Consider the following 24,269-nt stretch of genomic DNA (forward strand, 5'->3'; position numbering starts at 1 on the left):
GCAAGGAAGTGGATGAATTTGAACAATTGTTTTTAACCAGTTAAATCTGTTCAGCATCATTTAGTAGGTGATACTGTAGTTTCTGAAAAAAATGTTTACTGTAGTCACCAGATAAAAGAAAAGTTTAGTAATTAAACTAAGGCTGAATGGCAAATGAGTAATACAGAGACATTGATAATACAGCATTTCGAGGGAGGAAAACAACATTGCCATAGGTTCCTATGGTTAGGGAATAACAATAATAGTATCATTTACTGAACATCTGCTATGTGCCAGGCACTGAGTTAAGTATTTTACATACAGAATCATAAATCTTTGACTTGAAACAACTTTGGGGGTCATTCTACCACACCTGTGATTATATACTTATGTGTACAATTATTCATTTAAGATCTATCTACCCTGATAAATTCTAAGCTGAATGAGCCTGGAAGTTGTATCTGTCTTATTAACTGCTACATTCCCAGTATTTAGCCCGGCGTTTGGTATATAGTAGGTGCTCAATAAATATTTGTTGAATAAATAAGTGAATGAATGAACAACCCCATTTCAAACTCACTCCCAATAGGAGAAGTCTTCTACATTGACTCAGAGAAGGACATAGGACTTTGCCTGAACAATTCCCTTGGCAGAGAACTCACTACCTCCCAAGAAGTCTATTGTCAACTATCTGGTATTGCTGGCACTTCCCCTCCTTGGCCCTGGTTCTGCCATCCTGAGCCTTTGTCCATCCTGAGGAAGAAGCTGGATATGGGAGCTTTTCTGCATATCTCAGTAACTTCCTTTGAATTCTGACAACCAAGAGCTCACCTAACTCTGATGAAAGGAAGAAACATTATGGTGGCCAGAAAGAGAGCTAAGTCAGCTTTTCCTCAAGACGGGAGGAAGCTGTTTCTATGTGAGGTGGGTGGAATGGAACTTGAAAAAAAAAAAGACTATAGATACTGGAGAGAAAGGGAGAAATGTGGGAACCTCTGTGGGACTGCAGGGGGGTGAGCCTTGGCCTAAGCCTCAGCCAGTCATGGTGGCCCTGTTCCCGTTGCCAGGGACTGGCTTAGGAACGAGCTTATGACTGAGTTCTGGCCAATGAGCTAGGAGGGAAGGTCTGCTGAGGGACTTCAAGGAAGTCTTCTCTGAATAAGCACAGACTGAAAGAGACAGTGCCTTTGACCAGTGTATCTGGAGGTAATGCAACTGTCGAAGCCATGTTGCTGCCACCAAGACCAACACACGGAGAAGGGCAAAGCTAAGAGAATCAGAGAGAAGTGGAGCCAGAGCTTTGATCAAACTGTACCTGAAGACACTCCATTTTTGAACTTATTGTCAGTGAGATGATAAACCGCATTGTGTAATCCCAGTGAATTGGCCATTGGTAAGTACCACCCCCAAGAGCATCCTAACAGTTACATAGATTTAAAAAAACTAACTGCACTGATGAGGGCTCCCTCAGTGGCAAGTGCAGAACCCCAGCTATAATGTACTTAAGCAAAACGTAGAACACGTTGGTTCAAATAACTGAAAAGGTCAGGGTTGGCTGGATCCAGAAACTCAAGTCATATAGAGCATGGTCCCCAGGATCTCAAGGACTCCTTAGCGTCATCCCTGACACATCCACCCCCATAGCCCCCACCCTCGCTCTTTTCCAGGCAGATCCACTCCATGTCCCTCAGATAAGATCTGCCACCTTTCAGTTCTGTGGCCACCAGTCAGTCACTTAAGACCCTTGAACCCCCATTTCCCCATTTGCTCAATATTTACAACATACAAATAGCTCCCCAGTCAAGAAAACTTATGTTGAAATATAGCTAATATTTACTGAGTGCTTATTCTATGCCAAATCCCTTGTATGCCTTATCTAATCAAATCCCTGTGATAACCTGTGGCAGAGACAGCTAATTATACCCCGATGTTTGTTCCTTCCATTCTTTCCTGGTAATAAAACCTCTCATTTTCAGCTGGGCACATGAAAACTACATTTCCCAGACCTCCTTGCAGAGGTACAACCATGTTGACTAAGTTCTGGACAAAGGAGAGGAAAGAGAAGTGTCACATTGAACTTCTAGGGAATGTTCTTAAAGGGAAAGAGGCACATCTTCTTCCTGCTGGCTGGAATTCAGTCAAGATAGCTGGAGCTTCAGCAGCTATCTTGGACCATGAGGTTAGACGCCAGATGTTGAGGATAGCAGAGGAACAAGATAAACAGAGCTTGGGTCTCCAGTGGTTATGAAACCACACTGCATTTTCTACATCTATAGTAGAGAAATGAACGTTGTCTTTTTTAAGCCATGGTTGTTTTGGCTTTTTTGTTACTCCCAAATGAACCTAATCTCAACTGTGATTCTAACTCCCCTGTACAAGCTGTCCCTACCCACTTCCCCATCATTTTTCTCCAGAGTGCTTACATTACCATGTAAGGTACTATATTTTCATAATTTATATGTTTATCATTGGTCTGCCATAGAATGTAAGGTCACAAGGGCAGAGATTGTCTGTGTTTTGTCCACTTCCACATTTCCAGCTCTTCAATAGTGCCTGACACAAGTAGATGATTCATAAATACTTGCTGAATGGTTGACTAGAAGGACAATCAGCCCTAAAGGTATATAACATTATGATTTTACAAACAAAGAAGGTGAGGCCCAGAGAGAGGGCCACACAGCTAGGAAGTGACAGAGCCTGGATGTGAAGTGAACCCAGGCACGCTGGCTCCAGAACCCATGCTCTTAAACACTGAGCTGCCACCCAGTGCAGAGAAGCCCCTCGAAATCCCTCTCACTGGACCCATACCCTGCCTCTAATGGGAAAGGCCACACTTCGGGGAGGAAATGTGAGCAAGAGTATGAAGCCAAGAAGATTCTCTGAGGCTTAATTACTAATGAGTATTGGGAATGTGAAAAGGAAAATCTCGTGTTTCCTTGATACTAAGACATACCATCAGCTTATTTGGGAGTAGGGAAAGAAACATTTTATTAAACACATATATTGATCCTAAGACACATCCTGATTTCAGAAACATCATAATGGGGGAAGTGTGCATCTTCGGTTTGAGGCCATGCCTTTGAGAAACTTGTTAGAGACCTTTTCTTAAATCTTCCTCGAATGGATATACTTCGGCCAATCTTTTCCATGAAGGAACCTAAACCAAAACTGGGTTGTTTGATTTCCACCCCTCGCCTACGCCTCCACCAGAGTTAATCACTCCCTTCCTTCCCATGCCTTGTGCACGCTTCTTTCTTTCAAGCTGCAGTGTAATCTATGTGTTTACTTATCTCCTTTGCAAGATTCTGGGCTGGGGAGTGAGGATCACATCCTGAATCATATCCTATTTGCCTCTGAGGCCCCAGTACAGGGTCTGGCACATAGTAAGCTCTTGGTGAATGTTTACTGAGGAAGTGCATGAATAAATAAATGGAAGAATGGATGAATAGTGATGCCTACACCTGTCAAATCCTCAGCCCACAGGTGTGTGTGTGTGTGTGTGTGTGTGTGTGTGTGTGTGTTCCATGTACATCCCTGGTAGAGCCCAAGCAAGTCTCCAGGGATTACAGCAGCATTAGAGAAGGGAGAGACAGGAGACTGATCTCCTTCCTAGCATTGGGGGGAAGGCATTGGTTACGTGACCTTGTAGAAAAGCGTTGCTTTTACACTGGGGGAGGGGGCCAGCCTCTGAACCTATTATGGCCAAAAACTTCTGTGTCTCACCAATTCTAGGAAAAAACCTGCTACCGCTGACTTCACCTTCCCCCTCCCCAACTCACAGACAGGAAGAAAGCAAGACACATTTTCTCCCAAAATACGCAGAATGGCGGTTGCTATGAGCACTAGGATCCTCATGTTACTTGACATCCGTTTTTTTAGAAGTTCGGTCGCCATGGTAACAAAATACTGTTTGCCAGACTGAAGATGAATCTCTGGCTCAAATCTGAGCTCGATGAGGCTCTTTCTAGACATCTCCTGGAGTGGCAGGGCGGAACCAAACCTTCCACCTTAGGAATCAATAAACATCAAAGAATTAAACTGAATTGCACTGAAGCATCCTACAGAAAAATGGCTGATGGAACGGGAGTACAGCTGCTATCAGCCTGCCTGGGTTGGGGGCTGCCCAATACCCTTCTCAAAGCCACCCCAGACATTGTCAACACTGCCTGCCACATAGATGGCAGGTGCTTTCAAACAGCAGTCATTGTTACTGGTGGCACATATTTGAAGATCAAACACAGCTATAACCCAAACAACAGATGTTTATTCAAAATACACAGCTGACCTTTAAAGAATATGGGTTTAAACTGCATAGGTCCACTCATACATGGACTTTTTTCAATAAATATACAGTCGGTCCTCCATATTCCTGGGTTTTGCATCTGAGGATTCAATCAATCAAAAACAAGTATTTTTCATCTGCAGTTGGAAAGCTGTGTGTGTGGAAGGCCAACTTCAGCTACACGTGGACTTCTGACTGCAAAGGGTGTTGGCACCCCTAAAACCCACGTTGTTCAAGGGTCAACGGTATTTATTGAGCATCTAATACTAGCCATGAATAGTCCTGGCCACTGGAGATACAGATGAAAATCCTCCTGGAGGAATCTAAATTCTGCCCTCAAGAAGACAGATGATAAACAAATAAAGAAGGAAAATATGGTTTATCAGAAGATGTGGTAGGTCGATGCCCAAGTCCTAATCCCTGTGAAATATGTGGATATGTCACCTTACGTGGCAAAAAGGATTTTGCAGATGGGATTAAGTGAAGGATCTTGAGATGAGTGTATTACCCTGGGTTATCCAGGTGGGCCCAAGGTAATCACAGGGTCTTCATAAGAGGGAGATGGGAGGTCAGAGAGAGAAGATGCTACACTGCTAGCTTTAAAGGTAAGACGGAGGAAGAGGCCATGAGCCTAGAAATTTAGGCAGCCTCTAGAACAGCGGTCCCTTTTTGGCATCAGAGACTGGTGCTCCTATGAGAATCTAATGCCCGATGATCTGAAGTGGAGCCAAGATGGTGATGCTAGCGCTGGGGAGCGGCTGCAAATACAGATGAAGCTTCACTCACCCACTGCTCACCTCCTGCTGTGCAGCCTGGTTCCTAACAGGCCAAGGTGGAAAAGGCAAGGAAACAGATTCTCCCCTAGAGCCTTTAAAAGGAATACAGCCCTCTGGACCTATTTTAGACTTCTGACCTCCGGGACGGTGAGATAATAAATCTTTGTTGTTGTTTTAAACCACTGTTTGTGATCATTTGTTACAGTAGAGCGCAGGTACAGAGTGAAAAGGGCGCAGTTTTCAATGGGGTGATCAGCAAGCAGCTCTGAGAAGGTGGCCTTTGAGGAAAGATGTGGAGAGAGGGATGAGGGGGCCTGTGGGCGTCTGAAGAACATTCCCGGCTGAGGGAACAGCCCGTGTGAGGACACTTAGGTAGGAGCGGGCCTGGCCGGTCAGTGCAACAGAAAGAAGGTCAGGGTGCGGTGATCACGTTGAGGGGGAATTATAGGGAAGGAGGTCAGCCAGGCCCAGGGGCAGCCCAGCTGAGGCCGAGCAGACCACGGGGAGTATTCCAGACTGAATGTTAATGTCTCTCCCAAAGTCACGTGTTCAAACTCAATCCCCAACGTGATGGTGTTGGGAGGTGGGGCCTTTGCGAGGTGAGTAGGTCATAAGGGTGGTGCCCTCATGAATGGGTTTAGTGCCTTTATGAAAGAGACCCCAGAGAGCCCCTTCCACCACATCAGGACACAGTGAGAAGATGAATCTATGAACTACAAAGCAGGTTCTCAGCAGACACTGAATCTGCCAGCGTCTTGATCTTGGCCTTCCCAGCCTCCAGAACTGTGAGCAATAAATTTCTGTTATTTATAAGCCACCCAGTCTGTGGTATTTTGTTATAGCAGCCCGAACAGACTATGACAGGGAGCCACTGAAGGGACATGATTGGACTTACCTTCTAAAAGGGTCCTCATGCTGAGAATGGACTGAGTAGGGCCCAGGGCACAGGCAGGGAGAGCAGTAAGGAGACTACTACATCCAGGTGAGATGTAAAGTGGCTGGACCACAGTGGGAACCGTGGCCTTGGTGAGAAGGGTCAGGTCCTGGGTCTCATCGCACGCGGAGCTGACGTGAATGGGTTCAGATTGGTTAAGGGTGTGAGGGAAAGACAGGAGTCAAGATGGATGCTCAAGTTCTTGGCCTGAGTAACTGGGAGGCTGGTGTGGCCATCCCTGGTTTGGTCATTTTAATTTTGAGAAGTTTATTTGACCTCTAAGCAGAGAGTAGGAAAAGAGTCTGGAGTTCAGAGGAGAGGTCCAGGCTACAGATAGAATTTGGAGGCCGTTAGCTTATAAGACGGTATTTCAAGCTAAGAGCCTGGAGGAGATCACCAAGGGAGAGTGGGGGACTCCCACAGCTCAAGGTCAAGGAGATAAGGAGAACTCAGCAAAGGAGCTTGAGGTGCGTGGCCACTGAGAGAGGACACCAAGTGAGGACGCGAAGGAAGTGTGTTCAGGAAGAAAGGGTGGTCAGCTGTACCGATGCTGCTGGGAGCTCAAGAAGCCGAGCATCGAGAACCCACCGCCGGAATTAGCAGCTTAGAGGTTAACGGTGACCTTGAGAAGCGCGGTGGACAGATGCGAGCAGATCCAAGAGAGTGAGACGAAAGAAACTGAGCCCAACAAGCAGAGAACACTGTTTCAATGTTTGCTATAAAGAAAAGCAGAGAAATAGGCACTGACTGAAGAGAGGATGTGAGATCGAGAGAGGATTTTATCTTGTTCTTGTTTTTGTCTTGTCTGATGAAAGAAATGCAGCCCGTCTATATGCTAACCGGAAAATGACCCAAAAGAGAGGAGTAGGGGAATCGAAGAAAGCGCAGGGGCTCTCTGGAGTGACCGCCTTGGGGAAGTGGGAGCGGATGGGCTCCCCGCTGCCGGGGAGGGGCTGGCGTCAGGCCTCATCCACAGCAGCGAGAGGGAGGCAGTGTATGAACACAGATGCGGGTGGGCGAGTGGATGCGCTGCTGAGTCTGGGGAAGTTCTCTCCTTATTGCCCCAATTTTCTTGGGGAAGTAGGAAGCAAGAGCCTCAGCTGAGAATAAAAACAAGGAAGGAGGCGTGGAGGGTTGAAGACAGAGGAGGAGGTGTGAAATCCTGATGTAGGAGACAGGGAGAGTGAATGGACTGGGGAAACATAGCAGAATTGCCTGGCAGTCTAGGGGTTCACTCGAGACCGGTGGTGGTTGTGAATGTAGAGTGAGCTGGGCTTTCTGTATTTCTCCAGCCAGGCTGAGCTGCACGGGTGCAGACATGGAGCAGGTGGACAGCTGGATGAAATACAATTGGGGATTTTGCTCAGGTTAATAAAATAAACCCGTTGGATGAAAGACAATTTGGGATTTTGCTCAGGTTAATAAAATAAACATCTCACCTGGATGTAGTAGTCTTGAGGGGCTTATGGGAGGCAGAATAATGGCCCTCCAAAGACATCCACATCCTAATCCCAGGCAGCTCTGAATATATTAGATTACATAGCAAATGGGAATTAGAATTAAGGTTGCAGATAGAATTAAGGTTGGTAATCCGTTAACCATGAACTGGGGAGATTATCTTGTATTGTACAGATAGGCCCGGTGTCATCCCAGGGGTCCATCCTGGCAAAGGAAGGTAGAAAAGAGAGAAGCAGAGAAATGGCAGCATGAGAAAGACTCAGCCCAATGTTGCTGACTTGAAGATGGAGGGTCAACAAACCAAAGAACATGGGTGGCCTCTAGGAGCTGGAAAGGCAAGGACGCAGATTCTCCCCTAGAGCCTCTGAAAAGGACATGGCCCTACTGACAGCTTCACGCCAGCCCAGTGAGACTCATTTCAGACTCCGACCTCCAGAACTAGAAGAGAATAAATCTCTGTGTTGTTTTAAAGTCGCTGAGTTTGCGGCAATCTGTTATAACAGTAATGAGAAACTGACACGGGATATGCAAGGAAGTCATGAGATTTAAACTGAGTGAGCAAGGAAGGGAGCTATGACAAGGATGAAAAGGTAGTTAGACCAGTGACTTGGAGGGCCAGGCGGAATCGAAGAATTGTCGAGGATGAAACATTCTTATACTGTGGGATGCTTTAAACTGACATTGTGAAGGGGCCCAGTTATTGGCCAAGGCAAGGTCGAGGTATGAGAGTGGGAATGGGTGCTGAGATGGGGTGGAGGACAAGGTCCTCAGAGGACGAAGCGGGACACTGGAACGTCGGAGGACCGTTTTTGTGGATATGGAAATCAGCAAAAATGAAGCTGATTTAAGGAGTGGTACAGCAGAAAACAGTGAGCCAGGAATTAAAATCTTTAGGAAAGAAGGCCCCTGGGGCTGGAGAATGACTGCAGCAGTGGATGTCACAGTCCAGTGACATGGGAGATTTTAGGGAGGAAAAAGGGATTGTGATTCGTGAACAACATTGAGGAATGAGAGGGACATCTGCCCCACTGCCGGCCCAGTGGGTGCGGGGTGCGGGGTGCAGGATGGAAACCAGCCATCCACTGAGAGGGCTGCAGGAAAACAATGCGTGGAAGAGCCATAACGTAACCCCTACTGATCCATCCTTCCTAACCAGCCTCCCAATGCCTCCCAATGAGCCAATCCCCCAGCACTCACACCCTGATGTAGTTTGCCCCACATACACCACACACTGGGTCAGGGCAGGCCCTATGCCATCAATAGAAAATGGCAGAGATACACTCTGTGACTTCTGCGACTGATCCTAAAAGGCTTTGCAGCTTTCACTTCAGCCTCTCGGTTCATTCACTCTAGGGAAAATTAGCCACCATGCCATGAGGACACGCACGTAGTCCCAGAAAGAGAAACTGGGGCCTCAGCCAACAGCACCATCCTGCCAGGCACATGGGTGAGCGGTGCCCGAGTGGGTCCTCAGCCCCATTTGACCTCACAGATGACCCAGCCAACATCCAGTTGAAACCTCAGAAGAGACCCTGAAAACTGCCCAGCTTAGCTGCCCCCAAATTCCTATTTCAAATAGACCCACAGAAACCATGAAGGATGATGAAATGATTATTGCTGTTTTAAACCACTAAGTTTGGGGGTGATTTGTTACACACGGATACCTAAGACACTAGTTCTTTTTTATTTTTAATAGTCCTTCCCCGGGCAGCACCTCATAAGTTTCCAATGAAATGACTTCCTCAGGCAGGTGGCCTCTGATCCCCTTGACTAAATTAGAAGCCCCTTTCACAGCACTCTGTCCTTCGTACCACATAATTAACAATTTATTTGTATAATGGTTTGTTTAATGTATATTCCTGTCACACACATCACTCTCTTGAACAAGACCGTAAGCCGCAGAGGAGAGGGACCTCATGTGCCTTGCTCTGGTCTGTACCCTGTGCCTGCCACATATCAAGTGTTCAGAAATCATTTGTTGAATGGCTGATGGAGTGAATGAAGAGTGACCGTATGTGGTTAAATGAGGTCAAGCGGAGAGATTCAGGTAGAGAGAGATTAGGGTCAATACAAAGGGGAGCCGAGCTCAAAATCCCGTCCTCTGGCCCTCTCTTTGACCCCACCTGCTCTGGCTCAGGGCAGGGTGGGCTGCAGGTGTCTCCCTTGCCTTTCTCATTCCTGAGACCCAGCTGTCTCCTAATACTGGCCTTGGTTTAGGCCATTCTGTTTGTTATGCAAACATGGTTTTGCTTTGAACTAGACTGTAATTTGATGGATGCACCAAGAGCTTATCTCTTGAATACAGGTGCACTGAAAGTAACAGTTTCATCCATCACCTTTGCTCATCTCCTCCATTCAGACCACTCAGTCCTTGAGCATCTGATTGTAGCCTAATGTTATTCTGAAGCCTCCTTTATGTTTCAAATCCTTCAGAATGAATAGTAATTTTTGTCCCATGCCTCTTTTTCTTTATTCCTTAGTCACAAATACACAATTTTTCCAAATATTAAGAGCATATCAAACCCATTTTAGTTCCTGCTCTGCCACTTACTAACTGCGTGGCCTTAGGGAAGTTATTTAACCTCTCTGAGACTCGTCTCAGTTTCCTCATCAGTGAAATGGAAATTAATAATTCCTATCTTGAAGAGGTAATTGTTAGAATTAGCTACAGTAAAGGAAAAGGGTTTGCATAATGCCTGGCACATAGTAAATATTGGTTTGTTATTGTTAGAAATGAATAGAGCCAAATAAATTAGAAATGAATGCAGGTTCAAATAAGTCTGCAGCAGAATTTTGGATGTTCATGAACATTCTAGAGAAGACAAAAACTCTTCATTAAAAAAATATTCACATGCAAATGTATACTAATCTAGCACCAAAAAGCACACAACACACACACACACACATACACCCCGACAACTGAAATACATCCACATAGTAAGTCATAGCTCATTTCTATTCATCATTTATATAATCACTTACAACCACCTGGATATTAAAAAAATTGTACTTTAAGAGCATTGAAAACCTTGCCAAAATCTCTCCAAATGAAATAGTTCCCAGCCTTCAAGAGAAGCATTGTACCAATTGCTATCTACATTTTTCAGAGAGGAAAGGTAGGCATCCCAAGGTCACAAAATGAGTCACTGTCGGAAGTGAGGCTGTTTTGTTGTTGTTGTTGTTGTTGTTGTTGTTGTTGTTGTTTTTAAATAAAAGCGTACGTGCCGTCCTTTAAGAATAATGTACTGACGTGCCATCGATTAGGGATTTACTCTAAGCTGCTTTTCCTGTAGTGGAAAGAATGAAAACAGAGTCAGATGGCAGGAGCACCTCTCTTTCAGTTACTGGGGAAACCTCTTTTGAGCACCTACTAAGTTCCAGACACTGTCCAGGGCACGTGGAGTCGACGGTGTAAAAGATGCAGCCCTGGCTCTCGGAGTGCTCGGAGTCTCGGGTAGAGGAGACAAGCATTAAATGAATGATTATACAAATGCTGATTAATTAAAATTTTAATACATGCTTGGAAGGGCAAAACCTAGGGAAGCTGGGAGCGGTCAGAGAACTATTTTCCAAGAGCAGAGACACTTAAACATTAGCTTGAAAGATGACTAGGTGGGAAGAGGAAGGGCGAAGACAAAAGGGAACAGCATGTGGAAAGGACCTGAGGCAGGATGGTGCTCAGTAGTTATAGGGACAGGAAGAAGGCCAGCATAGGGTACAATCCTACAGAGTTTGGGTGGCCAGCGTGACAGATCAGGGATTGTATTAGTTATCTAATACAATTCTCCTAAAGCTGAACAACTTAAGACGACAATAGATAGCTATTTTCTCACAGTTTCTGTAAGTTAGGAATTTGAGAGCAGCTCAGGTGCATGGTTCTGGTTCAGGGTCTCTCACGAGGTGGCAGTCTAGGTGCAAGCTGGGGCCACAGTCATCTGAAGGCTTGACTACATGTAAGCTGGGGCTGGAGCGTCCACTTCCAAGATGGCTCCCTCATGTGGATGGTGCCTCGGTGCGGGCTGTTAGCAAAAGGCCGCAGTTCTCGGCCATGTGGACTTCTCCATAGGACTGCTTGAGTGTCCTCATGCTATGGTAGCGAGTGATCCAAAAAAGAACAAGGCAGAAGCCACAATGTCCTTCATGTCCTAGCCTCAGAATCACACGATGTCAATTCCACAATATCTCATTCATGACTTAGGTCACTGTGGGAGGAAACTACACATGGGCATGAACACCAGGAGAGGAGGGTTCTTGGGAGCCGTCTTGGAGGCTGGCTACAACAAGAATGCCTAACGTATCTCTTTGTGTCCCCACACTTGGCGTCCACTTAATAAAATGATTCCTAAGATGGCGGAATGTCCAAACCAGAAGGGACCACGGCAAATTACAAAAAGGTTACTAAATGAATGTATAAATAAATGTGGATTAATCAATCAATTGATATGCACTGAAGTAGTTTTACATTCCCAGGAACAAATGATCATGAGACAGTGAATATAGGATATGAAGCTTGAACACAATTATCAGCTATCAGAAAATCACTGAGGAGAGACTTCCGTTAGACACTGAAAATTGAGATAAATTCCCCATTCCTTCCCCAAGCCTCGCTAAAATGACAATAAAGGAATAAAAGTGGCATAAACTGATAGGAAAAAAGAGAGAGGCGATGACAGCAGCTGAGAGAAATTAACAAATTTTGGAGGATAGGCATGTGGACAAGGGGTGACAAGCTCAGGAGAATGGAAAAGACAGAAACCCAACAAAAGTCAAGCCACACCTCATACATTGTTGGTGGGATTGCAAAGTGGTACAGCTGCTATGGAAAACAGTATGGAGGTTTCTCAAGAAATTAAAAATGGATATATCTTTTGACCCAGCAATTGCTCTTCTGGGTATTTATCCAAAGAAAATCAAAATAATAATTCATAAAGATGTATGCACCCCAATATTCATGGCAGCACAATTTATAATAGCCAAGATATGGAAGTAACCTAAATGCCCATCAACAGACAGTTGGATAAAGAAATTATGGTTCATATATACAATGGAATATTACTCAGCCATTAAAAAAAAAATGAAATCCTACCATTTGCAACAACGTGAATGGAACTAGAGGTTATTATGCTGAGTGAAATAAGTCAGACAGAGAAAGATAAATACCATATGATTTCACTTATATGAGGAATCTAAAGAACAAAAAAAAATGAAGTAATCAAAAACAGACTCACAAATAGAGCGGACAATTTGGTGACAGACAGAGGGGAGGGTTGTTGGGAGGCTAGGAGAATGGGGTGAAGGGTTAAAGAAGTACACATTAGTAGTTGATAATTGGTCACAGGGTTTGGGAACATGGCAGAGGAAATGCAGCTAGCATTAATATGATGGCTAGGTAAAGGGCCAGAGGAGGGAGGGAGCAATTGGGGGGATCATTTTATGAACTATATAGATGTCTAACCAATGTACTGTATACTTGAAACTAATTTAAATAAATAAATTTTTTAATAAAAAGAAACAAGCCACAGAATGCCGGGGAGCCCTGGGAACCCAGGAATGCCAAGCACCAGACATCTCTGGTGATAAAGGTTCAGGTGGTACATGAAAACCAAGGACTGGGTGAGAGCCTGCAGTGAGACCCCCAGACACCCTCCCCTCTCCTGAGCAGCATGGAGATTTCCACTCCACCCCTTGCATCAGAAGACTTGAGCTTTACTCTCTGGGAAAATTGACCCAAAATACTCTAGACTGAGGACTCCAGGTGCAGCCAAAGATGAGGGTGTCACCATGCTGAACATGGGTGGACTGGCAGCCTGCACGCTGATCAGTGAGACAGGAGGCAGGGCCCTCATCTCCATCCTCCCCCGGAATGCTGGCACTCAGATTCATACAGCCGTGGAGACACTGGCCAGAGCCCCAAAAAAGAACTACAGACATTCAAGAATTGCTAAAGAAAAAACAGAGATGGACAGTAGGTAAAGTGGTAAAATCATATTTTAACCAGAAACAATTACAATAGGAGAAAAAAGACCTCATACAGACGGGGGCTCAACTCCAAATACAGCAGGGACAAGTCGGGGTTTACAGCCAAGGAGCAGGCTGAGGTCAGTGGGTACAAAATTACTAAGAGGAGACATCAGGGGTAAGAGGGGATTCTGGCTAGACCAACTCGGGATTCCTGCTCAAGGCAGGCCAGGGCGAGCAGACATCACCTGGGGAAGAGACGGGGGACGAGGAATGTGATCAGATATTGAGGGTTGGGGGTTCTGTCTGAACTGACTTCACAGGATTCTTGCTGAAACTGACTAAGATAGGGATTAGTTGAGAAAAGGGTTCAGAAGAGCTTGGCTAAAGTTTGATCAAGGAGAGTGTCTTTCTCAGAATTTCCTCACATGAAATTATGAGGCCCATACACAAATGAACTGTACAAGTGCCGTTCATCCCCCTCCACCCACTGAGCACAGAGCACGTCCAGTGAGTTTTTTGTGCCTCTCAGGCACAATGACTGCCAGATGTCAGAGGAAAGCTGTAAACATGAAAGTCAAAGATTTACATTTTTTAAATTAATGATTAAAAAATTTTTAAACAGGAAAAAGGAACTCAGGGAGCAGAGCAATGAATGAAACTGAAGGCTTTTAAAAACAGCTATAATTAGAAAACCCTAAAGATTGCACACACACAAAACTTTTAGAATAAACAAATTCAGCAAAGTTACAGGATACAAAAGCAACACACACAAAATCAATTGCATATCTATACCCTAACAATGAACAATCTGAAAAGGAAATCAAAAAAAACAATCCCATTTACAATAGCATCAAAAGAATAAAATACTTAGGAATGAACTTCACCAAGAAGATAAAAGACTTGTATACTGAAAACTACAGAATGTTGCTGAAAAAAATTAAAGAAGACACAAATAAATGGCAGGATATCTGTGTTCATGGATTGGAAGACTTCATATTGTTAAGATGTCAATACTACTCAAAGTAATCTACAGATTTAATGCAATCTCTTTTAAAATTCCAATGGCATTTTTTGCAGAAATAGAAAAATCCATCCTAAAATTCATATGGAATCCCAAGACACCCCAAATAGCCAAAACAATCTTGAAAAAGAAGAACAACGTTGGAGGTTTCACACTTCCTGATTTCAAAACTTACTACAAAGCTACAATAATCTAAACAGTGTGGCACTGGCATAAAGACAGGCATACAAACCAATGGAACAGAATAGAGACAGAAACAAATGCTTGCATATATGATCAAATAATTTTCTACAAGGGTACCAAAACCACTCATTGGAGAAGAGAGTCTTTTCAACAAACAGCGTTGGGGAAACTAGATATCCACATGCAAAAGAATGATGGTGGATCCTTACCTTATACCATATCGCAAAATTAACTCAAAATGGATTAAAGTCCCAAAAGTAAGACCTAAAACTATAAACTCTTAGAAGAAAACATAGGGGGAAAGCTTCACGACATTGGATTTGGCAATGATTTCTTGGATATGATACCAAAGCACAGGCAATAAAAGTAAAAACAAATAAATTAAAACTTCCATGTATCAAAGGACACATATTCATGGCAATATTATTCAGAATAGCCAAAAGGTGGAGGCAACTCAATTGTCCATCAATGGATGAATGGATAAACCACATGCAACCTATCCATACAATGGCTTATTATTCAGCCTTACAAAGGAAAGAAATTCTGATGCATGCTACAATATGGAGAAACATTGAGGACATTATGATAAGTGTAATAAGCTAGTCACAAAAAGACGAATACTATATGAGTCCACTTACACAAAGTATCTAGAGTAGTCAAATTCATAGAGACAGAGAGTTGAATAGTGGTTGCCAGGGGCTGGGGAGAAGAAGAAATGGAGAGTTGTTTACTAGGTACAGAGTTTTGATTTTGCAAGAGGAAAAGTGCTGGAGATTGGTTGCCCAACAATGTGAATACACTTAACAATACTGAACTGTACACTTAAGAATGGTCAAGATGGCAAATTTTTTGTTATGTGTATTTTACCACAATTAAAAATTTTAAAAATTTAAAGCAACTATAATATTCTTAGAGACGTAGGAGATAATATTACATTCATGAACAAAAATAGGATGCTATAAAAAAAATAAGAACATTGTTCTTAGAAGTGAAAAATGATATGAAGAGACATTTAAAAATCTAGTAGAAAAGTTGGAAGATGAAGTTGAGGTAATGTCAGAAAATAGAACAAACATTTTTTAAAAATAGAAAGCTGGAAAAGAACATTTTAAAAATTAGAAGATCCATCCAAGAGGTCCAACATCCAACTGAAACAGAAAATAAATAGATAGATAGATAGATAGATAGATAGATAGATAGATAGATAGATAGATAGATAGATAAAACAGAAAATGGAATAGAGTAAATTAGTGCAAAGAAATTTCTAGCTTAAGAGATTGATTTCCAGATTAAAAGGTCCACCAGGTGCCCACAGTAAATACATATCATTATGAAACTTTAGACCCCTGGAAAATTCTAGAAACTGCTGAAGAGAAAAACCAGGTCACGCATGCAAGATTAAGTATCAGAATGTCATTTGATTTTTCAATAGCAATAGTGGATCATGTCCTCAAATTTCTGAAGGAAATTTATTTCCAATCTAGAATTCTACACCCAGTAGAGCTATCAGTCAAAGCTACTGGAGTATATACTCTGCCAAAACAAGAAAATAAACCAAGGAGTATGGGGGGGAAACCAAAGGGGAAAAGGGATCCAGAAATAGAAAACAAGATCCAACCCAGGAAAGAGGCAAAGGAAATTCCCAGGATGGTAGTAGAGCAAAGTCCCAGAACAATAGCTATGCAGGTCTGTAGGGTAAGCAGTCCAGATTAAAGCCCAAAGAGGAAACCTCCAGAATGGGGGTTCCCTAAGAAACACAGAGACCTGAAAGGTCACCTGGTATGTTCAACCAAGTTGGACAGTTGGGGAATGAATTAGTGATAGGTATGTAAGGAAGTTGTTGTAGGGTGTTTTATTTTTGTTTTTGTTTTGAGGCAATTACATACTTCCAGAAAAGCAAAAAAGTTGTCCAATGAGGAAAATAGAATCATAGCACACTTCCAGGCCCAGCTTTGAATAATATTTGCAAAGTCATAAAAATTAAACGCTGAATACTGACGTAATAACAGCAAAATGTCCTACCTAAACTGGGAGGGAGAAAAATGTGTGTAATGGCAATAGATTAAAAAGGCATTACATCTTCATCTTCCATGTCCAGGAGGCAGTAGATAATGTCTTAAAAAGTGGAAAATCTGAATTAGAAGCGTTGCTTAAAAATAGGGAGGCATAGGACAGAAGTGCCATCTAAAATGTGTAAAGTAGTGATTGTCTTTGCAAGTGAGAATTGAGGTTGGAGAAGGATGGGGCACAGGATTGATTTATTTTTAATTATGTCAATCATAAGCCAGTTATTTGACTTTTTAAACTAATACAAGTATGATAAAAATAAAAATTAAGCATGATAAAAAAAAAAGAAGAAGAAATATCCAACTGCACACCCGTCTATGAAATAGTAATGACTGATGCAAAGTTGGGAGCTCTCTCCATGGACCGAATAGAAAGGACAGTGGAAGCTCTGAGGGCAGCTGAGCCCTCCAAAGAAACAAATTTGGAGGAAGAAGAGCAGAAGACCAAACCTGGGGCTTTATGGGAGGGCTGTGAAGTGCGGAGTGGTCCTGGAGGTGGGGGAGGGGGAAATCTCTGCCAAGGAGGCCATTTGAACGGTTAACAAGGTAACAAAAGGGCTAACATGTAAAATGTTACTTTGAGCCCCCTTAACATAAAAACAGACTATTGCACACTGTTATCTCACAAAGTCCTGGGTAAACCCCCAGAGAGGATTTTCCAAAAGCAAACGGAACAGAACAGAACCAGGACTAGGTCAGCAAGCCTAGGGAGGCTCCCAAGTGCAGCACACACCTGCCCGCAGCTTCTTGACCTCTCTTGTTCTCCGGTAGGCAGGGAGCTTAGTTCCCAGATAAAATGCACGCAATACTTGAGGCATACTAAAAATTATCGTTTATCTAAAATGCAAATTTAACGAACATCTCGTCTTTATATGTTAACCACAGCAACTTCACAAGGTCGTGGGAGGCTAGCCTTGGACAAAAGCTTGGAGGTATCTTAGCCTTGCAAATTGACACTTTGCTGCTGGCCACTCCCATCATTCCCCTGCCGTTTGGGAAGAAAGGAACCCCGATGTGGTACGGTCCATAGGGTAGACCTAGGAGATCCAAGGCAGGAGACAGCAGGATTTTTCATTGAGCTGTCTTTCAGGCAAAATCCACCTGTAGTCCTTTCTGTAAAGGGAGCTGATTAGCTTAATGTCTCCATTGGCCCCCAGAGGCAAATCTGGCGCCATGAAAAGCACTCTGAATGATCATTGTGCTTCTCGGAGCCTGTACTCTGACAGAGAAATGAGGGCACATCTTTCTCTCGGGAGTGGGAACAGCAGGAGACGTCCATGTCCTTCTTGTGTGATTTGTACCATAAGCATGTATTACTTTTATAATCAACAAAGCCAATAAAGACATTTCCATGTGGAAAAGTAAAATGAGGCTGCAGTGTACCAGATAATCTGTGCGGCCTCTCCATAGCTAAGATTCTGTAATTCTAAGTAATTTCCTGTTGCTTGCTTGCATGTCATTTTAGAAGCATTCAGTGATGCAGTCTTGTGCAATCTTTGCTTTTATTCCCATGAGGATATGGACTCTGTTGCTGTGAATCGCACCATCATCTCACCGCCCCCACTCTCGGAGGTCACTTGCTTTGGCCTGGCCAGGAGGACTCCCCAAATGACCCGTTCTGAAGCCAAGACAAGGGCTTAGGTGAGAGCCCACTGCGGTGACTACTGGGCCCCCATCAGGGCAGACTCAGGATTTTAGGGAGCTTGTGTCTTAACGAATCCTGAAAGTGGAAGATGTATTCCTACACCCAGAAACGCTGTCTCTTTCCCAGCATACTAGAACCCCTCCCTAGTAAGAGCTCCCATCGGAGCGTCCCGGGTAGGATGGAAAATGCCCCAACCACATGCAGCATACAGTGGACTCAGAAGAGTGAGGGCCAGCTCATGAGTCACCCAAGCTTAAGTGGAGCCAGCCCTCTTTCCACCTATCAGCCTTTGTGACCTTGGGCAAGTCGCTTAACTGAGTCCAGGCTGTCCTGAGGATCAACTGAGATAATTAATGCAAACCCCCTAGGGTGTTGGGGAACACTGGAGGAATTCACAAACAGGAGTTTTATCTTTGAAATCCCAGGAGAACCCAGAGGCTGTCCTTTGGCCAGAAAGAAGGAGCTTTTCATCTGCAATGTCCACACACCCTGAACTGCTCTGGAAGGTTACCTCACCCTCAAAGGCTACCCTCCCTGCTTCGTGCCAAGCAAGGGGCACTACCAGACACTGGAGCAGTGACTTGGCCTCCCAGCTCAGGCGTAGTTGCCTGGCCCACGACCTTGAAAGAACCCAGGAGAAAGCTTCACCGGGCGACGGTACTTTTCCACTGCACTGCTGGGGCCACCTCAGCTGGTTTTCTGCTGTGCAGACAGGAGGCCCCACCAAGAACCCACCCAAAATCACTCTTAGCAATGGGGGTAAGGACATGCTGTACTGAGCGGCAGAGGAATCCTACAAAGAGAGGAGGGGGATCCCGCATGCTCCAGGGAGATCTTAGAGACCACCACTGAGGCCAGAGAAATTTACATTGGCAAAGCCCTCGGGTACACTTCAGGAGATTCCTAATTCTTAACCGCGCCTTTCACCCCCACCCTCTAATAATGACTAAAGCTGTTCTACCGCGCCTGTGCTGGGTCTCCGGCAAGGCGCAGCGCTAGCCTGCGAGGGGGAGGAGAGAGAGAGAGAGAGGAGGGCGACAAGGGGAGGGGACAAGAGAGCTGGCGGTCCCGCCCGTTGATGCAGGCAGCCCTGGGAGGTGGAGCCGCGACGCCTGAAGGAGTCCCCACCGCAGTCGCGCTCTCCGTCTACTCCACCGAGCAGCCAGCCGCCAGCCCCGGCTCGGGCGACCTTCTCGCCGCCGCAATTTGGGCATCAGGGACCGCGAGATCCCCTCTGTTGGTGCCTGGGGGCGCCTCCGCCACACTCGGCCCCTGCCGCTCCTTGCTTCCCGGACAGCTGGAGAGACTCCCGGGGGAAGCTGTTCCCGGACGCTCGGCCGCCGCCCCGGCATCTCGGCCTCCAGCCCGGCTGGGCACCGGGCATCTGCGAAGCTAGCCCTGTCTGGCACTGGGCATCTCCGGGCACCGACTGTCTCTGGCGCCGCCCAGTTTCTCGCGACCCCGAGGCGGCGGACTCCTGCAGGCCCTCCCCTCCCCCGGCCGCCGGGCAAGACGCCGGTGAGCTCCGGGCGCCCCGAGCCCCTTCGGCCGCCGCCGCCGCGATGCTACCCTGGAGACGTAACAAATTCGTGCTGGTGGAGGATGAGGCCAAGTGCAAGGCGAAGAGTCTGAGTCCCGGGCTCGCCTACACGTCGCTGCTCTCCAGCTTCCTGCGCTCCTGCCCAGACCTGCTGCCCGACTGGCCGCTGGAGCGTCTGGGCCGCGTGTTCCGCAGCCGGCGCCAGAAAGTGGAGCTCAACAAGGAGGACCCGACCTACACCGTGTGGTACCTGGGCAACGCCGTCACCCTTCACGCCAAGGGCGACGGCTGCACCGACGACGCCGTGGGCAAGATCTGGGCGCGCTGCGGGCCCGGCGGAGGCACCAAGATGAAGCTGACGCTGGGGCCGCACGGCATCCGCATGCAGCCGAGCGAGCGCGGCGCCGCGGGGGTGCCCGGGGGCCGAAGGCCGACGCACGCCTACCTGCTGCCGCGCATCACCTACTGCACGGCGGACGGGCGCCATCCTCGCGTCTTCGCCTGGGTCTACCGCCACCAGGCGCGCCACAAGGCCGTGGTGTTGCGCTGCCACGCCGTGCTGCTGGCGCGGGCGCACAAGGCGCGCTCCCTGGCCCGCCTGCTCCGCCAGACCGCGCTGGCGGCCTTCAGCGACTTCAAGCGTCTGCAGCGCCAGAGCGACGCGCGCCACGTGCGCCAGCAGCACCTCCGTGCTGGGGGCGCAGCCGCCTCGGTGCCCCGCGCCCCGCTGCGCCGGCTGCTCAACGCCAAGTGCGCCTATCGGCCGCCGCCCGCTGAGCGCGGCCGTGGGGTGCCGCGCCTCAGCAGCATCCAGGAGGAGGACGAGGAGGAAGACCAGGACACCGAGGAGAGCCACGAAGGAGCCCCCCAGCGCGAGCGGCCCGAGGTGCTCAGCCTGACACGGGAGCTGAGGACATGCAGCCTGCGGGGCGCCTCGGCGCCACCGCCGTCCACGCAGACCCGCCGCGGGAAGGGCGGCCCTAGGGAGCGGGCGGGGCAGGCGCGCTGAGAGCGGACCCGGCAGGACTTGCGGCCCCGGACCCGGCCGGCCTGATTTACAGCCTCCAACCCCGGCCCTGCCCGCTTGGCCTCCCCGGGTCCCCCAGCCTTTGCCTCCCTCGTGGTCTGCGTTGTTGTCCACTCTGCGCCTCATCCTGGCTCAGGGTGACGCCTGATATACCCTTGATTATTGGGGGACGAGTGTGGGGGAGGGAGCAACAGTATTCAGTGTTCACCTCCCCCCCGTCTGGAGTTTCCGGATGCCCTCCGTTGTGGAATTGCCCCCTATGCTTTACACCAAGTCTCTTTGATAGACCACCCCCTCCCTCCCAAAAGAGAAGGGAAGCGGGGAGAAGTTTCCAGAAATCCAGAAGGGTGGCCTTGGACCCTGGCCAGGTAGAGGCAGCGGCCCCACCCTTGGCCAATCTAGCCTTCCTCCCTGGGACGAGACCAACCCGGGTAGGCATTCTTGCAGGGGAGGAATAGTGACCCTGGAGAACTGAGGCCGAGCCCAAGGTGGGAACGGAATCAGCTGCCATATACAGTAAGAAAAATTCCCAGGCCCTATGCCTGGCCTCTCTACCCGGTGGAGACTTAATTGGGACTATTGGGACTTAACCGCTCTGTCTCTGGAGAAAACTGGGATGGTCCCACCAACCCAAACCACAGATCAAGCCAGGTAACAGCTCTGCACCAGGCAGCTACTGCAAGCCTGTGCCCTGGCGCCTGGCACCTCTACGGGATTCCTCACCCACTGCATCTCTCTGCAGGCAGACTGTGTGTGGTTCCCCACTAGGTGCCCCACAACCAAGACCAAGACAGGACCTCCAGAGGAGGTAAGGACAACCTTTGGCAAGTGCTTGGGGACACTGACTACCCTGAAAGTGGACATAGGAGAGATGTCCCCAAGTTGAGGCTTGTCAGAGCAGGGGGGTCCTGACAGCAGATTCCTTGTTCTCAAAGCAGGATGAGGAAGGAGGGTATATTACCCCAACAGAGGAAGTGGGCACCTGTCCAGGTGTCTCTCAACAAAGCCACAAAAAGCCCAAAGATCTATGTGTCACCAACTGATCGTTGTAAATAAAGTGGACCTGCATTTTCAGCCTTGTCATCATTCTTGTGTTGTGTTTGATGCCAGGCCTGCTGGTGGTGAAAAGATTATTGTCAGAACCCTAAAAGTGGCTCCTTTAGCAACTGGAGCCAACTCTCAGGATTAAGGGGAGGAAGGGGAGGGCTGCTGCCAGGAAGCTGAGCCCTTAATGTCAGGGAGGGAAACAGTAGCAGATGCCTGGTCTGCTAATCACATGTTTCAAGCCCCAGAGGAGTGCTGGCTGTCTGACTCGGCCTCCCAGAATGTCTCTCCTCCTGGGCACTCCGATGCAAATGTTTCTGGGACATTTGGCAGGAAGGGGGCACAGGTCTGGGGGCTTCTCATCAGCTATGTATCTTTGAAGAGATTGCTGTGTATGTCAAAGCATGCGCTATACACTCTGTCTCCTCTGGGCTGAGAAAGAAGGCAGGCCGTAAAGGAGGGATGGGCAACCCAGTTTGCTTTCCGAGGAGCTGGAGAAATCCGTCCAGACCTTTGTGACAGTGTGAGTCTTGAGCTTGGATATCTTCTTTATTCCTGTGCTGAGTTGGGCACTGATCCCAGAGTTATCCAGAGCCCACACCAGTAGTCTCTGCAATCGCCAGGGATCAGGATTGCTGTTTCCTGGAGATGCTAGAACAGAGGGTACCATTGCCACTTCATACTGGCAGAACCTAGGCAGGATCAGGGGACTTCGAAGGGGAAAGCTGGGGTTGACTCCACACATCTGGGGTGGGGAGGGGTGACAAGGACCCTTGGGCAAGGAAGCATGTTTATTGCTTCCCTTTTACATATTGGCGGGCGTTTTGTTGCTATTTCTCCTCATTTGCAGAAGAGGAAGTGGGAAGATGTCAGACCTGGGAGAGAGGATGGGCTGTGGGCAAGGCAGCCTCTAGTATTAGAGACAACTTCACCCAGAAACAAGGTCACAAGCACACCCTCTTTAATCAGGTTTGTGCCACAGATATTTCCTAGGTACCTGCCTTGGAACAGGCATTTAACTAGGCACTGGGGTCCAGGAGTACCCCCCTTGTGGCTTCTTTAGTCTCAAGTGAGATGCATATGATTAAAGGAACAGTTGCTATATAATAATTCACAGGCATACTCCAAGCCTCAGCCCTTGCTCTGCACTTTTCTCTGGCAGCCTCCCAAAACATAGACACACACACACAAACGCAAACACACACACGCACACAGAGCCACCTCCTTCTCTCACTTGCACTATGCTCTGTAGACTCAGAGTTAGAAGGCCCAGGTGACTGTCTCTGCCTCCTTACCACCTGCATGATGTTAACTCACCCAGCCTCTCTGACTCTCACCTTTATCAATGGTAAAATGGGGAGAATATATACCTCGCAGGCTAATTGTAAGAATTAAATAGAATCATTCTGTGAAAATGCTTTGATAAATAATAAAATGCCCAGCACATATGGAGAACAACCATTGTGCCCAAAGAGCCCTTCTCTTGAGGTTGACGGATTTCAGCGTGTCTTTCCCCTCTTCCGTCTCCCCCATAGTGATAGACCCTGTCCAACTTCCCTCCTCCAGTAGGTTAAGGATGAGACAGGCCACAGGTGAGCCGGCACAGTGCCAACAGCCACCAGGCCACAGAGTGGGGTGTTTGGGGCTGTTCTAGCCACCAGGCCCCCAACATCATTGCTACTAAGGGAGGGAGATGCAACCTGAAGAATGAGGCCCACCTTCATCTCTGCACTTAGTTTGGCTTTCTCCCCTGATCTTAGAAACAAGATCAAGGAGATCCCTGGACCATTATCACGTGGTCAGGTGCCTCTGTGTCTCCTCTCCAGGCCTCAGATTCCACATCTTTAAAATGAAATTGGGGTTGGGTGGGGTGATTCTTTGAGTCCTAGATTCCCCAGGGGTGCTCCAGGAGCTACTGTGGGGAGTGATGGCAGATGGAATGGGCAGCCCCCCGCCCCCCAACCTGCTTTAACTGGAGCAGCTTATCTGTTTTCTCTTTGAGGTTATTGTAATTCTCTTTGAATAGTGGGATCCTACAGATTTTTCTTTTTAAGTTTAAATGCTGGGTGACATGCTCTATAAATTTCCCTTCCAGCCCCAATGCCATATGTGTCTAGGGTTCATTGGGCTGACTAGGCCTGAGAAGTAATGTTGGTGGTGTAAACGTGACAATAGAGGGCCTTCCCAAAACAACAGGCAGCCCAGGACAATGTAGGAAGTGTGTCCCCTGCTAGGCCAGCCACTCAGGGGTCAAGACTCTTCTCAGGACCTCTGGGGCCTTATTTCCAGCTCTCCTATTTCTAGAAGGGCTAGGCTGTGACTGATGTGACTTGTGCCACAGCACACAGACCAC

At 47.1% G+C, this 24,269-nt stretch overlaps 1 protein-coding gene across 1 annotated transcript; it reads left to right on the plus strand.

Moving 5' to 3' along the window:
- Positions 1–19,308: 19,308 nt before the first annotated feature.
- FAM43B (family with sequence similarity 43 member B) lies at positions 19,309–21,946 on the plus strand. The gene has a single exon (XM_039854152.1). The coding sequence runs from the start codon at positions 19,868–19,870 to the stop codon at positions 20,852–20,854; it is 987 nt and encodes a 328-aa protein (XP_039710086.1). The 5' UTR covers positions 19,309–19,867; the 3' UTR covers positions 20,855–21,946.
- The last annotated feature ends 2,323 nt before the right edge of the window (positions 21,947–24,269 follow it).

Source organism: Pteropus medius, unplaced genomic scaffold (genome assembly GCF_902729225.1).
Source record: "Pteropus medius unplaced genomic scaffold, Ma_sr-lr_union100, whole genome shotgun sequence".
Classification (NCBI taxonomy): Eukaryota; Metazoa; Chordata; class Mammalia; order Chiroptera; family Pteropodidae; genus Pteropus; species Pteropus medius.